The following is a 15,916-nucleotide window of genomic DNA, read 5'->3' on the forward strand; positions in this document are numbered from 1 at the left end:
TACTGCATCTTGCCTATGCCGCTCTGCCATCACGCATCCATATATTTATATGTACATTTCCTTACTCCATCCCCTTACATTACTTGTTAAATATTATAGCACTGTCGGAACTGGAAACACAAGCATTTCTCTACACTCACATTAACATCTGCTAACCATGTGTACATGACCAATAACATTTGATTTGATTTGAGTGGGGACATTACCAATGCAATTGCAGTAGTTGAATTAATGTTATTGAGCTGTTATTAGAAAACCAAAATCTTACCCTCTGTACTCAATGTACTTATAGATGCATCCAGCGATGGACATGGCTACCAGAGCGTAGTACCAGGAGGAGATGAACATGAGGGAGACACACAGGCTCATCCCCAGGAATGACAGCGTCCTGCAGGGACCAGAGAACAGGACAACAGTTTATTGAATGGGCTTATTGGTTGGATAGGCATTAGGTCAGAGTTACTACATCCTGATCTTGGGCACGTTTGAGCAGTGCAGGCTTTCGTTCTAGCCCAGCACTGACACACCTGATTTAACTTATCAAGTGTGTGATGATGTGGATTTATGCCCACTTGTCACGAACACGCACACTGTCTAATCGGCTCTATATCCAAATAGCACTTTCTATTTCCCATGTGCATTTTGCCATTTATTTCAAGAAGCATTATACTCAACACTGCACATGACTATAATATAAGTATTTAGCTCCTTTGTTAGCAATAAGCTACTGTTTAAGGTTAATTCCCAGTTCTGTAGTAAAATGTTTGTATGGAAAGGTATTTTTCGTATAATCGGTTCCAAACATAAATGCGGTGATTTACTTGTCTCTAGCCTACGAGAGTGGAACATTGTTTCAGTGCACAGAATCATTGCAACACTCACGAGTTAGAGACTCTGTTTCATTCTGTTAATGCTTTCCTTTGTTCATACTTCCCACGTTGTGTCGGAGCACTGTGAGTCATGTCTTGTCTGTGTCATTTGAGTTGTGCGCCTTTGCGCACCACTATACTGTACTGAGTTGCGGTCATTCGCAGGTTCTATTCATGTAAGAATTCATGATTAATGTTTAACGTGTGCCCAATTGAAAGTGCACATGGAAGTGGTCACATCTGTTTTAGACAGAATGTACAGTATGCATTTGGGTAATTATGAGGAAGCCAGTTACATTTGTATACCAATTATGTGGTTACTTGTCATTGGACATGGGTATGTACCAGAGAGGGGCTTAGAGGGTATAAGCGCCTGTTTTAGGTTTCTAGGTAGATTGGGTTTGTTGATCGAGGGGAGGCTGCTTGAGCCATGTACATATGTAAGAGCTATGGAAGCTACAGAGTGAGCCTGTTTTAGGCTTAGTGCAGTTCGGTATTTTGTGTGAGAAGTAAATTCATTGTCTACCCATTTGTCTTGTAAATATTTAACGCAGGCTATCACTGTTAAGAAATATGGACACCTTTGCACCAGAACCTTCTGCCTCCTTCTGAATATTTGCTCTTAAGACTGCATATGACCTATTTCACAAAGTGCTTCATGATTAGTTGATTGGATGTGTTCGGTGTGTTAGTGCTGGGCTGTAACTTAATATTGGTCCAGAGTCGAAGATCCCTGAATTGACACTTTTGGCATGGGAAATATTAACTCACCAATGGTAGAACTTAAACCTGGGCCTCCAGTTGGGAGTGCGGAGCAGTGTCTGGACGGCACAGGCCAGGTTGACAAACAGGTAGCACATCAGGAAAAACCTGCAACCCAGCCCCACGGAGAAGACGAATAGAAGGGACTTATAGGCTTCCAAAAGGACAATGAGCTAATACTGTACACAACTGACAGGATAAAACATCCCATTACTATAGAGAGAAAGACACAAGCTCACATTTGCAGTATCACCTTCTACACACATACTGAACACACTCACATTGAGAGAATGGGGGCAACAGCATCCAGTGATGCAATAAGGATTCCAATCTCACAGATCCCAGCGGTCATCAAGAGGGCCCAGGTAGGTTCCCCATTGGCTTTACCATGACCAAACACCTGGAGGAGGGGAGAGAGAGAGAGATGGAGAAGGAGAGAGAAAAATAAAGAGATAGAGAAACTAGCTGAAGTGTTTATGTTATTGAGATGCAATAGCAAGGGGCATAGCAAAGACTTTAGGACCTTCTTACCTGCAGAAAGGGGACAATCCCGTCACGTGCTATGGCCTGCAGCAGACGAGGGGCACCAGTAAGACTCTGCAGCCCTGCCCCACAGCAGGAGAAGAAGGAGCCAATCACGATCACCCATGGAGAAGGCCATGCCAGAGTTCCAATCACCAAGTTCTTCTTGACAGAGTCCCCAAATCTGTAGCGGAAACAGACACAGTTGAATGGTATACAAACACAGGTACTGTAACCCATAATGAAAAAGTGGAAACAAGTTTTTAGAAAGTTTTGCAAATTGATTGAAAATGAAATCTAATAACATAAGTATTCACACCCATGAGTCAATACTGATCTTTGTGGTTGAAACTGGGCTTGAAATCCACTCCTCGATTGAGAGACATTACAGATAATTATATATATGTGGTACAGAGAGGGTCCATTCAACTTATTATGCAATTTGTTAAGCACATTTTTACTCCTGAACTTATTTAGGCTTGCCATAACAAAGGGGTTGAATACTTATTGACTAAAGACATTTCAGCTTTACATTTTTTATTGATTTAAAAAACGTTCTACAAACAAAATTCCACTTTGAGAGTATGGGGTATCATGTGTAGATCAGTGACAAAAATGTGGCTGTATCACAACAAAATGTGGAAAATGTCAAAAGGTGTAAATACTTTCTGAAGGCACTGTTTGAATGACACAAAGGTCTTTAAATATACAAGTTATACACAGCAGGGATGGCTTCTGCATCAATGCTACTGTACATAATGTCATAACAGCTATTGCCATGTCGTAAATAATAACTGTGGAATAGTAGTTACTTGTCTCTCAAAACAACACCCTCGATACAGGCCCCAAATAGCACAACACAGGTCATGTCTGGGAGTTGGGGTTAAGAAAGAAATAGTGTTGTCAAAGTTAACAAATGCACAACACATACACTCTCCCACACTAAAACACACATGCCAGCACTCCATGCATGCATGCACACCACTCCACACATGCACGTCATCAACTCCATGGTTTCTCCAAGGATACAAATGAAAGAAGTGGTTGCTATGGCCAGGATGGTGCCGAAAGGAATAGACCTCTGGGCATCTCGGAGGTCTCCAGATCTGTTGGAGCCCGCCATGATTCCTGTGATGGGACACACATAGATTCTTCAGAAGCTGAAATTCAGGAAATCACCAACATACTTAAATCTCCACAGCAGAAAACAACACCAAAACTAAAAACACAAAAACGTAAGTTACAGTAACTCTTCCAAAGCACAAGTTACAGTAACACCCTTACAATCAGCGTGAGGATGACAAACAATACATTATGTCATATGGAGGTAGCTACAATATGACAATATGGCTACTATACCAACCTGTGACGGAGGGGAAGTAGATTCCCACCAGCAGAGTGAAGAAGGTGGAGATGTCGTTGAAGACGTAAGGCATGTAGATATCTCTGGAGTTATCCTGGGCTGGAACAGATGACTGCCTCTTCTTCTCTACCAGCATCCCACTGGGCCCGTAGTCCCCCCACATGTTGTCTAACAGGAGACACAGAGGAGACGCATTATAGTAGACTATAATCTGAGTGTACAAAACATTAAGGACACCTGCTCTTTCCATGACAGGTGAATCCAGGTGAAAGCTATGATCCTTTATTGATGTCACTTGTTAAATCCACTTCAATCAGTGTAGATGAAGGGGAGGAGACGGGTTAAAGAAGGATTTTTAAGCCTTCAAAGAATTGAGACATGGATTGTGTATATGTGCCATTCAAGAGAAAATATTTCAGTCCCTTCCAATGGGGTATGGTAGTAGGTGCCAGGCGCACCAGTTTGTATCAATAATGGTCCACCAACCAAAGGACATCCAGCCAACTTGACACAACTGTGGGAAGCATTGCACTCAAAATGGGCTAGCATCCCTGAGGAACACTTTTGACGCCTTGTAGAGTCCATGACCCGACTAGTTTGACTTCCTTATTGTGCCCCAGGTTGATCAAACCAGATGATACGGCTTTGATAAAATATGCCAATAATCATTTGGTAAGTGAGTAAGTAGTAGTAGTGCCAATAAGTGTCCTCTGACACAGAATCAGATAACTTTATTACCACGCAACAATTGTTTGAGAAATTTGTCTTGTTGCTCCACTGACCTTTGATGACCCCACTGAGCAGGCCTGGGATGCCCTGGATCTCAGTGACGTTGTTCAGGGTGAAGTACTCATCACAGGTGGCGTTGAGGTGGCGGCTGTCACAGAACAGCTCCCACAGCTTAGTGGTGTACGTCACGTTCTTGATCACCTCTGTCTTCACACACTTCTCAAAGTTGTGGTTCTGTAAGGAACGGTTCCCCAGGAGACAGATTCTGTGGGAAATATATACATATATTCATCAGGATATTTTCTTGTATAAAGAACTAAGAATCTTTTCCTTTTGGCCACTGTAACCACTCTAAAGCGTCTATAAATATCTGTCTCACTGATATCGATGTGTGATCACTTTAGTATTCATCCCTGTAGATCAGATGACTGATGATGGTCCTTTAAAGTGTGAATATGAATCTGACCAGACAAACATAGACACAAGCATCTCCTTTGCCTATAGATTAACTATCTAACTCACGGGAAGTCTGGTGGTTCTATGACGGTCTTGATGACTCCGGCGTAGATGGCCATGATGGAGAGCACCACACAGGCCAGGAAGACCAGGGCCAGCTTGTTGACATATTTGACTCCCACAAACACCACCAGAGCCATGAGAGCCAGGCAGCAAGTCCCGTACACACGCATGTTATTCAGCATGGCCTCCGCCTCGCCCTCCTTCTTCTCCGCCACAAACACTGCAGCGTTCGGCACGATGTACGTCTGGAACAAGAATAGGAGAAAGCTCGGACACTACCTTCATGAAACATTGTTTGGGCCAACAGTTTTCCCGGCCCATGTGACATGTCCAGGAAAAAGTCTAAGCCATTGTTATAGGCTGTTACAAGGTACCAACTCCTGGAAGAGTCATGTGGTAATGAAAAACTCCTGCCTCTAAACATTGTGTATTTCCTATATCACGACCAGGCAATGTTTTATCCTTACCAGAAGGATCTCAATGGTACCCAGGATGTACATGGAGCCAGCGAATGTGGTTCCCAGGTAAAAACACAAGCCCACAGCCCCACCAAACTCTGGTCCCAAAGACCTGGAGATCATGTAGTAGGAGCCTCCGGCTGCATGGGGCAAGAGAACAGATACAGGTAAAAGGACTGGAAAGGAAAAGAAGTCAGCCACAGACTATAGCTCCAATGCAATAGTGATAGAGTGCTAAATAAGGTTTCTTATTGGTTGAGGTTGAGGTTTCTTATTCAAGGTGGAAAATAAGTTGAACTGACATTACCTGGCACTACCCCATTTGTTGCAATAGCACTCATGGATATCGCTGTCAGCATGGTCTGTAAGAGAGTAAAAAAAATACAAAAGAGTAGCATTGGTGGGTGTATGGTTACAATGTCCTCAGGGACCAAAATGAGACCGCTTCATTCATGGCAGAGAGAACTAAGATTGGCAGAGAATTCCACAGTTTAGTACCTGAACTCCCCAAAACGAAGTGTTTGTATGTAAGTAGTTAAGCCCAATAGTACTCACACTTTAGTACTCTATTTGTATTACTACATAGTACTCACACAGGTGCAACACATGACGACGATGGCGAAAGACTCCAAAATGCCGGCGGTGCCAACAATCCAGGTGAGACGCAGGAAGAGGATGACTCCCAGGATGTTCTGCATGCAGGGCAGGTACACGCCGATGAATGTGCCCATCTGAGGACTCTGGAGGAGCCAACGTAGAGGGCCAGGGAAGAAAAGAGGTACAGTAGGATTACCATGAGTCAGCTTATGGTACAGCAGGGCCTATAAGATGTACTGTCATGCCACAATACAGCATACAATACAATGTTGTACAATCCTGTAAAATACAGCTGAGAATACAAGGTCAATTGTCTGTAATAAAGAGATGCTCTGCTTTTTTTGACACCACACTCCACAAAGCAAGTCCTCCATGCTCTAGTTCTCTTATCTTGATTATTGTCCAGTCATATGGTCAAGTGCTGTGAGGAAAGACCTAGTTAAGCTGCAGCTGGCCCAGAACAGAGCGGCACGTCTTACTCTTCATTGTAATCAGAGGGCTGATATTAATACTATGCATGCCTGTCTCTCTTGGCTTGGCTAAAAGTTGAGGAAAGACTGACTACATCACTTCTTGTTTTTATAAAAGAGGCATTAATGTGTTGGAAATTCCATATTGTTTGCATAGCCAACTTACACACAGCACTGACACACACACACACTTAGTCCATGGAACTTCCTTCCATCTTATATAGGGCAAGTGTACAGCAAGCCTGGTTTCAAAAAACAAATAAAGCAACACCTCATGGCACAACACCATTCCCCCATGTGACCAACTTGTTGTGTGTACACTACATGACCAAAAGTATGTGGACAACTGCTCGTCAAACATCTCATTCCAAAATCATGGGCATTAATGTGGAGTTGGTCCCCACTTTGCTGCCAATAGAGCCTCCACTCTTCTGGGAAGGCTTTCCACTAGATGCTGGAACATTGCTGTGGGGACTTGCCTCCATTCAGCCACAAGAGAGGGAGGTCGGGCACTGAGAGGGAGGTCGGGCACTGATGTTGGGCGATTAGGCCTGGCTCGCAATCGGCGTTCCAATTCATCCCAAAGGTGTTCGATGGGGTTGAGGTCAGGGTTCTGTGCAGGCCAGTCAAGTTCTTCCACTCCGATCTGACAAACTATTTCTGTATGGACCTCGCCTTGTGCAAGGGGGCATTGTCATACTGAAACAGGAAAGGGCCTTCCCCAAACTATTGCCACAAAGTTGGAAGCAAGGAATCCTCCTCCACCAAACCTTACAGTTGGCACTATTCATTGGGGCATGTAGCGTTCTCCTTGCATCCTCCAAACCCCGATTTGTCAGTCGCACTACTAGATGGTGAAGCATGATTCATGACTCCAGAGAACGTGTTTTCACTGCTCCAGAGTCCAATGGCGGCGAGCTTTACACCACTCCAACCGAATCTTGGCATTGCGATCTTAGGCTACTCTGCTATGGAAACCCATTCCATGAAGCTCCCGATGACCAGTTCAGCAATCGGCGGTCCCGTTCTGTGAGCTTGTGTGTCCGACCACTTCGCGGCTGAGACGTTATTGCTCCTAGACGTTTCCACTTCACAATAACAGCACTTACAGTTGACCGTGGTAGCTCTAGCAGGGCAAATATTTGAGAAGCTGACTTGTTGGAAAGGTGGCATCCTATGACGGTGCCACGTTGAAAGTCACTGAGCTCTTCGGTAAGTCCGTTCTACTGCCAATGTTTCACTATGAAGATCGCATGGCTGTGTGCTCGATTTTATAAACGTGTCAGCAATGGATGTGGCTGAAATAACTGAATCTGCTAAAGGGGTGAAGGGGTGTTCACATATTTTTATATATACAGTATATTGTATGTACTGACATGTATGTGTAACTGATGCACACACACGCACAATACATGTTCATGTTTTTAAATGTATGTAAACTCTAAAGTATTTTGCCTGTAATGTCTCTCATGTAATGTGTCAGACCCCAGTAAGTCTAGCTAGTGGGGATCCTAATAAATCAAATAAAATCAGCCACAGTAAATACTGAGATAATTTTTGGTCTTCAATTGTATTGTGGGCAAAAAGACTTGCGCTGACAGACTATTATCAGAGCCGTACACTATTTAGAAAATGTTTATTTTACAATTGGCTCATTAGCAACCATCAAAACCATTTCAGTCAGAATCCGGTCACTGGCAGCATAAAAAACAATGGTGAAGTCACTGGTCTGAAGTCAGCTGCTTAACTGTGCCCTGTAGCGACACGATTACAAATATTTTCTCACGACTACAAACATAATTTAGCAGGGTTACTCTCATAAAACTCTCATTACTCTCTCTACACATACTCAACACTGTCACATGCCAACCATATCACCCCAATCCTCCTGAAACAATTCCATCACATACGTTGTTTTGGTTTAGCCTGTTCCATCCCACATCCATCCTCCTGTGTTGCCAAATGAAGTTTGGCAAATATTGTCTGATAAAATTATGTAAACACAACTGATAAATTGTTCGCAGTATAAACGTGTGTCATAGTTTAGAATTTAGAACGTAAATAATTATTTTTATGGGGGTCTAGGGAGAGAGTGGCATTAGGATACAGTTTGCATTGGCTTTTCAGACAATGAGTAGTCAGATGTAATGCTAAAAGACATAGCAATGTCCTTTGAACAAAACATCAATAACAAAACATCAGTAACAAATCATCAGTAACAAATCATCAGTAACTAGACATCAGTAACTAGACGTCAGTAACAAATCATCAGTAACAAATCGTCTGTAACTAGACATCAGAAACAAGACATCAGAAACAAGACATCAGTAACAAGACATCAGAAACAAGACATCAGTAACAAGACATCAGTAACAAGACATCAGTAACAAGACATCAGTAACAAGACATCAGTAACAAGACATCAGTAACAAGACATCAGTAACAAGACATCAGTAACAAGACATCAGAAACAAGACGTCAGTAACAAGACATCAGTAACAAAGCATCAGAAACAAGACATCAGTAACAAGACGTCAGTAACAAGACATCAGTAACAAGACATCAGTAACAAGACATCAGTAACAAGACATCAGTAACAAGACATCAGTAACAAGACATCAGTAACAAGACATCAGAAACAAGACATCAGTAACAAGACATCAGTAACAAAGCATCAGAAACAAGACATCAGTAACAAGACATCAGTAACAAAGCATCAGAAACAATACATCAGTAACAAGACATCAGTAACAAAGCATCAGAAACAAGACATCAGAAACAAGACATCAGTAACAAGACATCAGTAACAAGACATCAGTAACAAGACATCAGAAACAAGACATCAGTAACAAGACATCAGTAACAAAGCATCAGAAACAAGACATCAGTAACAAGACATCAGAAACAAGACATCAGTAACAAGACATCAGTAACAAGACATCAGTAACAAGACATCAGAAACAAGACATCAGTAACAAAGCATCAGAAACAAGACATCAGAAACAAGACATCAGTAACAAGACATCAGTAACAAGACATCAGAAACAAGACGTCAGTAACAAAGCATCAGTAGAGAATCCTTCCACAGTGCCCAGCCTATTTTCCACATGCCCAACTCATGCTCATATGTCATAACAGTAATGTATTTGAAGTCCTTTGCAGTTCTCCAGAGAAATAAACAACAGAACTATTCAGTGAAATTATACTGTATTTGCTCTGTGTGCTTTTACAGTTTGGAAAGCATGAATAGCCAAATATAACAGTCAAACATAATGCTACACAGTGTACAGTAACAGGCTACCTTAACAATGATCTGCTGAACTTCATTACAGCCATACAATCCATGCCCCGATCACCACAGGATAAATGAACAACTCTAATGTTTCATCCACCGCCTGATGACATAAGCACCCCCTGTTATACTCCAAAGGTGCAATGGCCCCCACTCTTTCAAGATCAGAGAACCCCCCCCCCCCCACACACACACACACGTCATATCGACAGCCCCCCCCCCCCCCCCCCCCCCACAAAGACACTGCAATGAATACAGTACATACCATATATCCCATAACACAACACAGCCCTCTCTCAATACTGCTGTTGGTTCTCCTATACGCCTTTTTACCAGGGTCAATGTGGCCCTTGTTCATAGACCGTTCACAACCTGGAGTGGCATCCTCACTATCCACTCTGTCTCCACAACCTCCCCCCCCCCCTGAGCCAATCAGATCTCCAGCAGGGAGAGGTACTGGGGTAATTGTCAGGGGACAGAGGCATGGTTAGTTTCTGCGGCCTCGTGTTGGTGCTGTGACGCTGAATAGCAACAGTAGGAGTATTTCTTTGGTTGGTTGGTCAGAAGAATGCTGCTTTATATTCTCACATGCGCTCTGCTCTCAGAAGTGCTGTTGCATAGCTACCACACTAACCTAGTCAACTCATGTTGGTTTGCACAATAATATAGATGTTATTGTGATCCAACAACAACGTCATTGTCAAGTGGATTGACAGTTAATACAATGTCTGTCTACTACTGTACCTCTTTAGCGAGGTCTCCCACAAAGTACCCACCAGGAGAAATTCTTAATAATGCACAATGGTAATGTGGTCCGTACCTTGACTCTAATCTTTGTAACCCCCTCCTCATTTTCATACTCCTCATGCTCAGTGACCCCCTGGGTGAGGTTGGTGTAGTTAGCCAGCTTGTTGAGGAGGGAGGACACCATGGGGTTGCTCTCAATCTCTTCCTGTCAATAAGGATACAACGACATTGAATCGGGACATCATGGCATTGAAGACATCCAAGTACAGAACAAACAAAAGCAACAAATGTTTGGATGATATGTACTCTACAATATAATCCATGTAAGCACATAGCTCTCACTTTAGATTAAAGTGGCATTAAACCCATGTGGTAATGAATTACATTATGATATCAAAAGCCTTGACATGTGGATTACCTCAAAGAGAGCCATGTTTTTGCCATCGTAGTAGTTTTCTTGGTCTTGGTCAGTGTTGTTGATGAAAGGGCTGCTCTCTCTGGGAGTGACATCTCCTGGGAGACAACAGACAAGGAGAAAGAAAACACCTCTACTATATTTGTCTGTCCAATCACTATTGATTTCATGGTATCTTATTGATTACATGGTACCAAAATATTGCAATTCTTTTTAAACTACATTTCTTATGAAACAACACAAACACCACTTTCTTCTGCAATCGATAAAGAAAACCTCTACAGTCCAGACAAAGTCATGTTGATTGTCATTTCTGTAGTAATGTCCTATGGGGTTATGCTGTGACGAGAGAAATCAATGCGATCGTGTGCATCTGATGAGGCTGCTAGTGACACTGGTCAATGAGAATGACACTGTAGATCTCCTGTACAGTATGATGAACAAGGACAAACTACCCTGAACAAAACTCTCTTTTTGTGATACTGTAATACAATGTTATTTTCTCATGATTGCTCTCCACTTGGTGTAAAATAAGAGGTGAGATGCAGTGATAAGGAACATTTCAATGTTGTCATCTCATTATGAAGTGTAGTATTCAGGCCTATAACAGCAGACAGAGTTCCATAAAAGGTGTTTCGCCAATCTGCTATTAATCATCACAACAGATCAACCATTTCCATTACAGAGACTTCCTTGTAAATGAGATGGGATGTTACTTCCCAAGAGGGTTTCAATGAAAAGTGCACAATTTCTCAAGCATCAGATTTCTTTGCAATACATATTTAGTTTGCCCTACAGTACACACTGGATATACCACGTAATTCCAACATGGAAATTGGGTAATATTTGATTGAGACGTTGATCAATGAGATTTCAACCTTTATTCATCCACTCAAAAAGACAGCCAGAAGTTTGTTGAATTCTCAAATGTGTTATCACTGCACTTTCAACCATTTAAAACACAGCAAAGTTCAAATGGGAATACAATTTCAGATATTTATACAGCAACTTAAATGCAGTGTTTCCCAAACCCCAAGGGGTGCACATCTTTGTTTTTGCCCTAACACTACACAGCTGATTCAAAGCTTGATGATTAGTTGATTATTTGAATCAGCTGTGTAGTGCTAGGGCAAAAACCAAAACGTCCACCCCTTGGGGCCCCGCAGACTGAGCTTGGGAAACCCTGACTTAATGTGTTATCACTGTGCTTCAGCTAATAGCACAACTGTCACGCCTACTCCTGCTCCAGTGCTAGACGTCACCAGTCTACTAACCACCAGTCCTGGCAACTATCATAACGCACACCTGGCAACCATCATTAAGCACACCTGCTCCCCATCGTTATGCACACCTGGATCTTATCACCTTGTTACGGTTTTCTTCTGGTGAAAGAGAGGAGGACCAAAATGCAGCGTGGCTATCTTTATACATCTTTAATAAAAGATGAAAAATGAACAATACACAAAAACAATAAACGTGAAAAACCAAAACAGCCCTATCTGGTGCAACAAACACAGAGACAGGAACAATCACCCACGAAACACTCAAAGAATATGGCTGCCTAAATATGGTTCCCAATCAGAGACAACGATAAACACCTGCCTCTGATTGAGAACCACTCTAGGCAACCATAGACTTTCCTAGACTACTTAACTAAACACAATCCCATAAACTACAAAACCCCTAGACAAAACAAACCACATAAATCACCCATGTCACACCCTGGCCTAACCAAAATAATAAAGAGAACACAGAATACTAAGACCAGGGCGTGACACACCTTGACTCTCCCTTTAGTTAACCCTCAGTAGCCTCAGTCATCAGGCCGTGTTGGTTTTGGTCAGTATGAGTCTCCTGTTTTGTTTATCTGCCGTCTCTCATCATTAAACTCACCTTCGGCACTTTCTTCCTGACTCCAAGCGCATACGTTACAACGTCCAAATGACCTGGATTGCAGTTGAGATTATATAAAAATTACCTAGTGCAAGTGATCAATGCTGTTCGAGATTCTGCACAGATTATTATAGCAATTGTGAAGATCTCCACAGACATGCACGGTTTCTATGATTGCATAAGAAGACATTTATAGTTACAGTAGACAACCCTTCAAATTAGTGGATTCGGCTATTTCAGCCACATCCATTGCTGACACGTGTATAAAATCGAGCACACAGCCATGCGATCTTCATAGTGAAACATTGGCAGTAGAACCGCCTTACCGAAGAACTCCATGACTTTCAACGTGGCACCGTCATAGGATACCACCTTTCCAACAAGTCAGTTTGTCAAATTTCGGCCCCGCTAGAGCTGCCGCGGTCAACTGTAAGTGCTGTTATTGTGAAGTGGAAATATATAGGAGCAACAAAGGCTCAGCCGCAAAGTGGTCGGCCACACAAGCTCATAAAACAGGACCGTCGAGTGCTGAAGAGCATAAAAATCATCTGTCCTCGGTAGCAACACTCACTAGGAGTCAGCGCAATAACTGATCGTCAGGAGCTTCATGAAATGTCTTTCCATGGCTGAGCAGCCGCACACAAGCCTAAGTTCACCATGCGCAATGACAAGCGTCGGCTGGAGTGGTGTAAAGCTCCCTGCCATAGGACTCTGGAGCAGAGGAAACGCGTTCTCTGGAGTGATGAATCACGCTTCACCATCTGGCAGTCCGACGGACAAATTTGGGTTTGGCGGATGCCAGGAGAACGCTACCTGCCCGAATGCATTATTCCAACTGTAAAGTTTTGTGGAGGAGGAATAATGGTCTGGGGCTGTTTTTTATGATTCAGGCTAGGGCCCTTAGTTCCAGTAAAGGGAAATGTTAATACTGCAGCATACAATGACATTCTAGACGATTATGTTCTTCCAACTTTGTGGTAACAGTTTGGGGAAGGCCCTTTCCAATGTTCCATCATCGAGTGGAAAGCCTTCTCAGAACAGTGCAGGCTGTTATAGCAGCAAAGGGGAAACCAATTCCATATTAATGCCCATGATGTTGGAATGAGATGTTGTCCACATACTTTTGGTCATACCATGTATAATGCTTGGATAATTTAATCTGAGCCAATGGCTTAATCCTATTCTTTAACTTTTATTTTGGGTTTAGTTGGAGACGTGAATCCAACATAATTTGTTAACGTGACGACAAGTTATTAGGCTATTTACTGTATAGCAAAAGTGATGATATACATATTGTGGATATAATGTTGAAGATCTGACATTGTTTCAAAGGTTAAAATTCAACATATTTTACAAGGTTTGTCCATGCTAAAGATTGGTTACAATGATGACATAATCCTGTGGTTCGAATCCAATATATTTTTTCCAGGTAGAGATTCCACATCACAATACGTTGACAAATTACGTTGAAACAATGTTGATTCAAACAGTTTGTTTCCAGTGGGTAGTCTCTTTCCACAGTCGCTGTTTCTAATGACATGAGTTTGGCAAACCAAAACTAGCACACTAAATACAATTGACAGACAGCCAGGACATTTTACAGTAGGCTAAGGAAAGCCAGCCAGTCTTCCGAAGATAAGACGAGGGCATTTGTAGAACCATCCATCTCCATCTGCTCTGTTCATTCCAGACACAGGGAAGGCGCAGGTACCAGTTCTATCAGGCTACATCAATAAATTAGAGGGGAGCTGACACTGTGTCAATCTAGGGAGGTGGATAGGTTCAGGTTTATGCATTAATTCTGGGAGATAATCCTATTGATTTACAGTATGTTTGTTCTGTTGACAGAGATGAACAGAGCTGAACATACAGTAGAAGCACTTGCCAAATTGTATGATAATAACACATTTTGCCGTTGGCTTAAGTGAATAACTTCAAGGTAAGAATCTCAGACACTAGGAATATCTTAATTTAACTCCAATGTAGACAAAATCTCTCTCGCTCAAATATTAACCATTTGGCTGATTTAACAGACATTTTCACTATTTAAAGCCACCCAAATGTTGAAAAATCTGTCCACACAACGACACAATCTCATCAGGTAGTGTGAAGTGAAGTGGTGCGGCCTCTATGATAATAAATGACAATGAGAGCTGTTTATAACTCGTTAAGCCTCCACAGTGGCAGATTCATAAGCTGCCTAGCCTAGCACACCTGAGCCTGAAGGTAAGACGCACAGACACAGAGACAGAGAGAGATATCAAATCCCTATATTTAACCCTCGGTCCCCCCAGCACTAATGCAAACGCAGATATACGTATCACAGACTAACAACTACAGTACAATACACAAGGACAGACCTAACAAACACATACATGATGATGGCATAACCAAAGCTTCCACAACAAGACAAACAGCTGTGGTCATGAGCAAAATTCTTACTACAGACCAGATTGTGAAAATGCAAATATGTCTAGCCTGATTATTTCATAGGGTTTATCACACAAATGAGCTCACCTGATCGTCGTGAACCCTCCCCACGCTCCATACCAGGGGGGAGGTGCAGCTGGGGTCCACAACACTCTTCCAGTATGCTACTGGAAACCTCAGTAGTTACAGACCTCAGTCTGCTCTGCCTAGCCCCCCTTCAACTGAGTTGACTTGAATCTGTGTAACACAGTTCTCTATGAATGTCTGTCTGTTCTGCGCTAGGTAGCTTTCTGTAGCAGATTTGATTAACGTGTCTTTGGTGCCCTGGGAATCAGCTGCTCCAGAGTTGTGGACATCCTTTCTTTGTCCTGTCTGGAGGCAGTGGAGCAGCATCAGCCCTTGCGCTCCTGACCCCTCATCCACTCACTGGAGGGAGGGGTAGAGGAGGGAGAGGTGTAGAGAGGGGAAGGGAGGGGGAGGGTGCAGCTTTAGCTACTTTAATTATGTGCCCTGAAACACAGCTCAATGAGCTTACAGAGCATGACCCTACACACACACACACACGCGCGCGCGCACACACGCACAATTGAGAGAATCCTGTCATGTTGTATCACCGCTTGGTACAGCAACTGCACCACCCGCAACCGCAGGGCTCTCCAGAGGGTAGTGTGGTCTGCCCAATGCATCACCGGGGGCACACTACCTGCCCGCCAGGACACCTACAGCCCCCAATGTCACAGGAAGGCCAAAAAGATAATCAAGGACAACAACCATGTGAGCCACGGCCTGTTCACCCAGCTATCATCCACAAGACGAGGTCAGGACAGGTGCATCAAAACTGGAACCGAGA

The 15,916-nt window shown here is 42.9% G+C and overlaps 1 protein-coding gene across 6 annotated transcripts in view; it reads right to left on the minus strand.

The window, feature by feature from the left end:
- Nucleotides 1-15,916, minus strand: part of LOC110530391 (solute carrier family 12 member 7) — a 52,626-nt gene that overhangs the window by 12,647 nt on the left and 24,063 nt on the right. For 2 of the 6 annotated variants that reach the window (XM_090182364.1, XM_021613397.3), the window contains exons 1-15: nucleotides 15,154-15,491; nucleotides 10,747-10,841; nucleotides 10,402-10,533; nucleotides 5,816-5,962; nucleotides 5,530-5,584; nucleotides 5,232-5,362; nucleotides 4,768-5,009; nucleotides 4,299-4,510; nucleotides 3,517-3,684; nucleotides 3,183-3,281; nucleotides 2,966-3,023; nucleotides 2,163-2,337; nucleotides 1,913-2,031; nucleotides 1,641-1,739; nucleotides 269-388 (exon numbers count right to left, since the gene is read on the minus strand). In XM_090182364.1, the coding sequence (XP_090038490.1) occupies nucleotides 269-388; nucleotides 1,641-1,739; nucleotides 1,913-2,031; nucleotides 2,163-2,337; nucleotides 2,966-3,023; nucleotides 3,183-3,281; nucleotides 3,517-3,684; nucleotides 4,299-4,510; nucleotides 4,768-5,009; nucleotides 5,232-5,362; nucleotides 5,530-5,584; nucleotides 5,816-5,962; nucleotides 10,402-10,533; nucleotides 10,747-10,841; nucleotides 15,154-15,184 (1,883 nt within the window). In that variant the 5' untranslated portion in view covers nucleotides 15,185-15,491. Of the gene's footprint in view, nucleotides 1-268; nucleotides 389-1,640; nucleotides 1,740-1,912; nucleotides 2,032-2,162; nucleotides 2,338-2,965; nucleotides 3,024-3,182; nucleotides 3,282-3,516; nucleotides 3,685-4,298; nucleotides 4,511-4,767; nucleotides 5,010-5,231; nucleotides 5,363-5,529; nucleotides 5,585-5,815; nucleotides 5,963-10,401; nucleotides 10,534-10,746; nucleotides 10,842-15,153; nucleotides 15,492-15,916 lie in introns of those variants that run through there. The other 4 variants (XM_021613399.3, XM_021613395.3, XM_090182363.1 and 1 more) reach the window with 2 other exon arrangements.

This window comes from Oncorhynchus mykiss, chromosome 8, assembly GCF_057628025.1.
Source record: "Oncorhynchus mykiss isolate SJ-2025 chromosome 8, ASM5762802v1, whole genome shotgun sequence".
Lineage (NCBI taxonomy): Eukaryota > Metazoa > Chordata > Actinopteri > Salmoniformes > Salmonidae > Oncorhynchus > Oncorhynchus mykiss.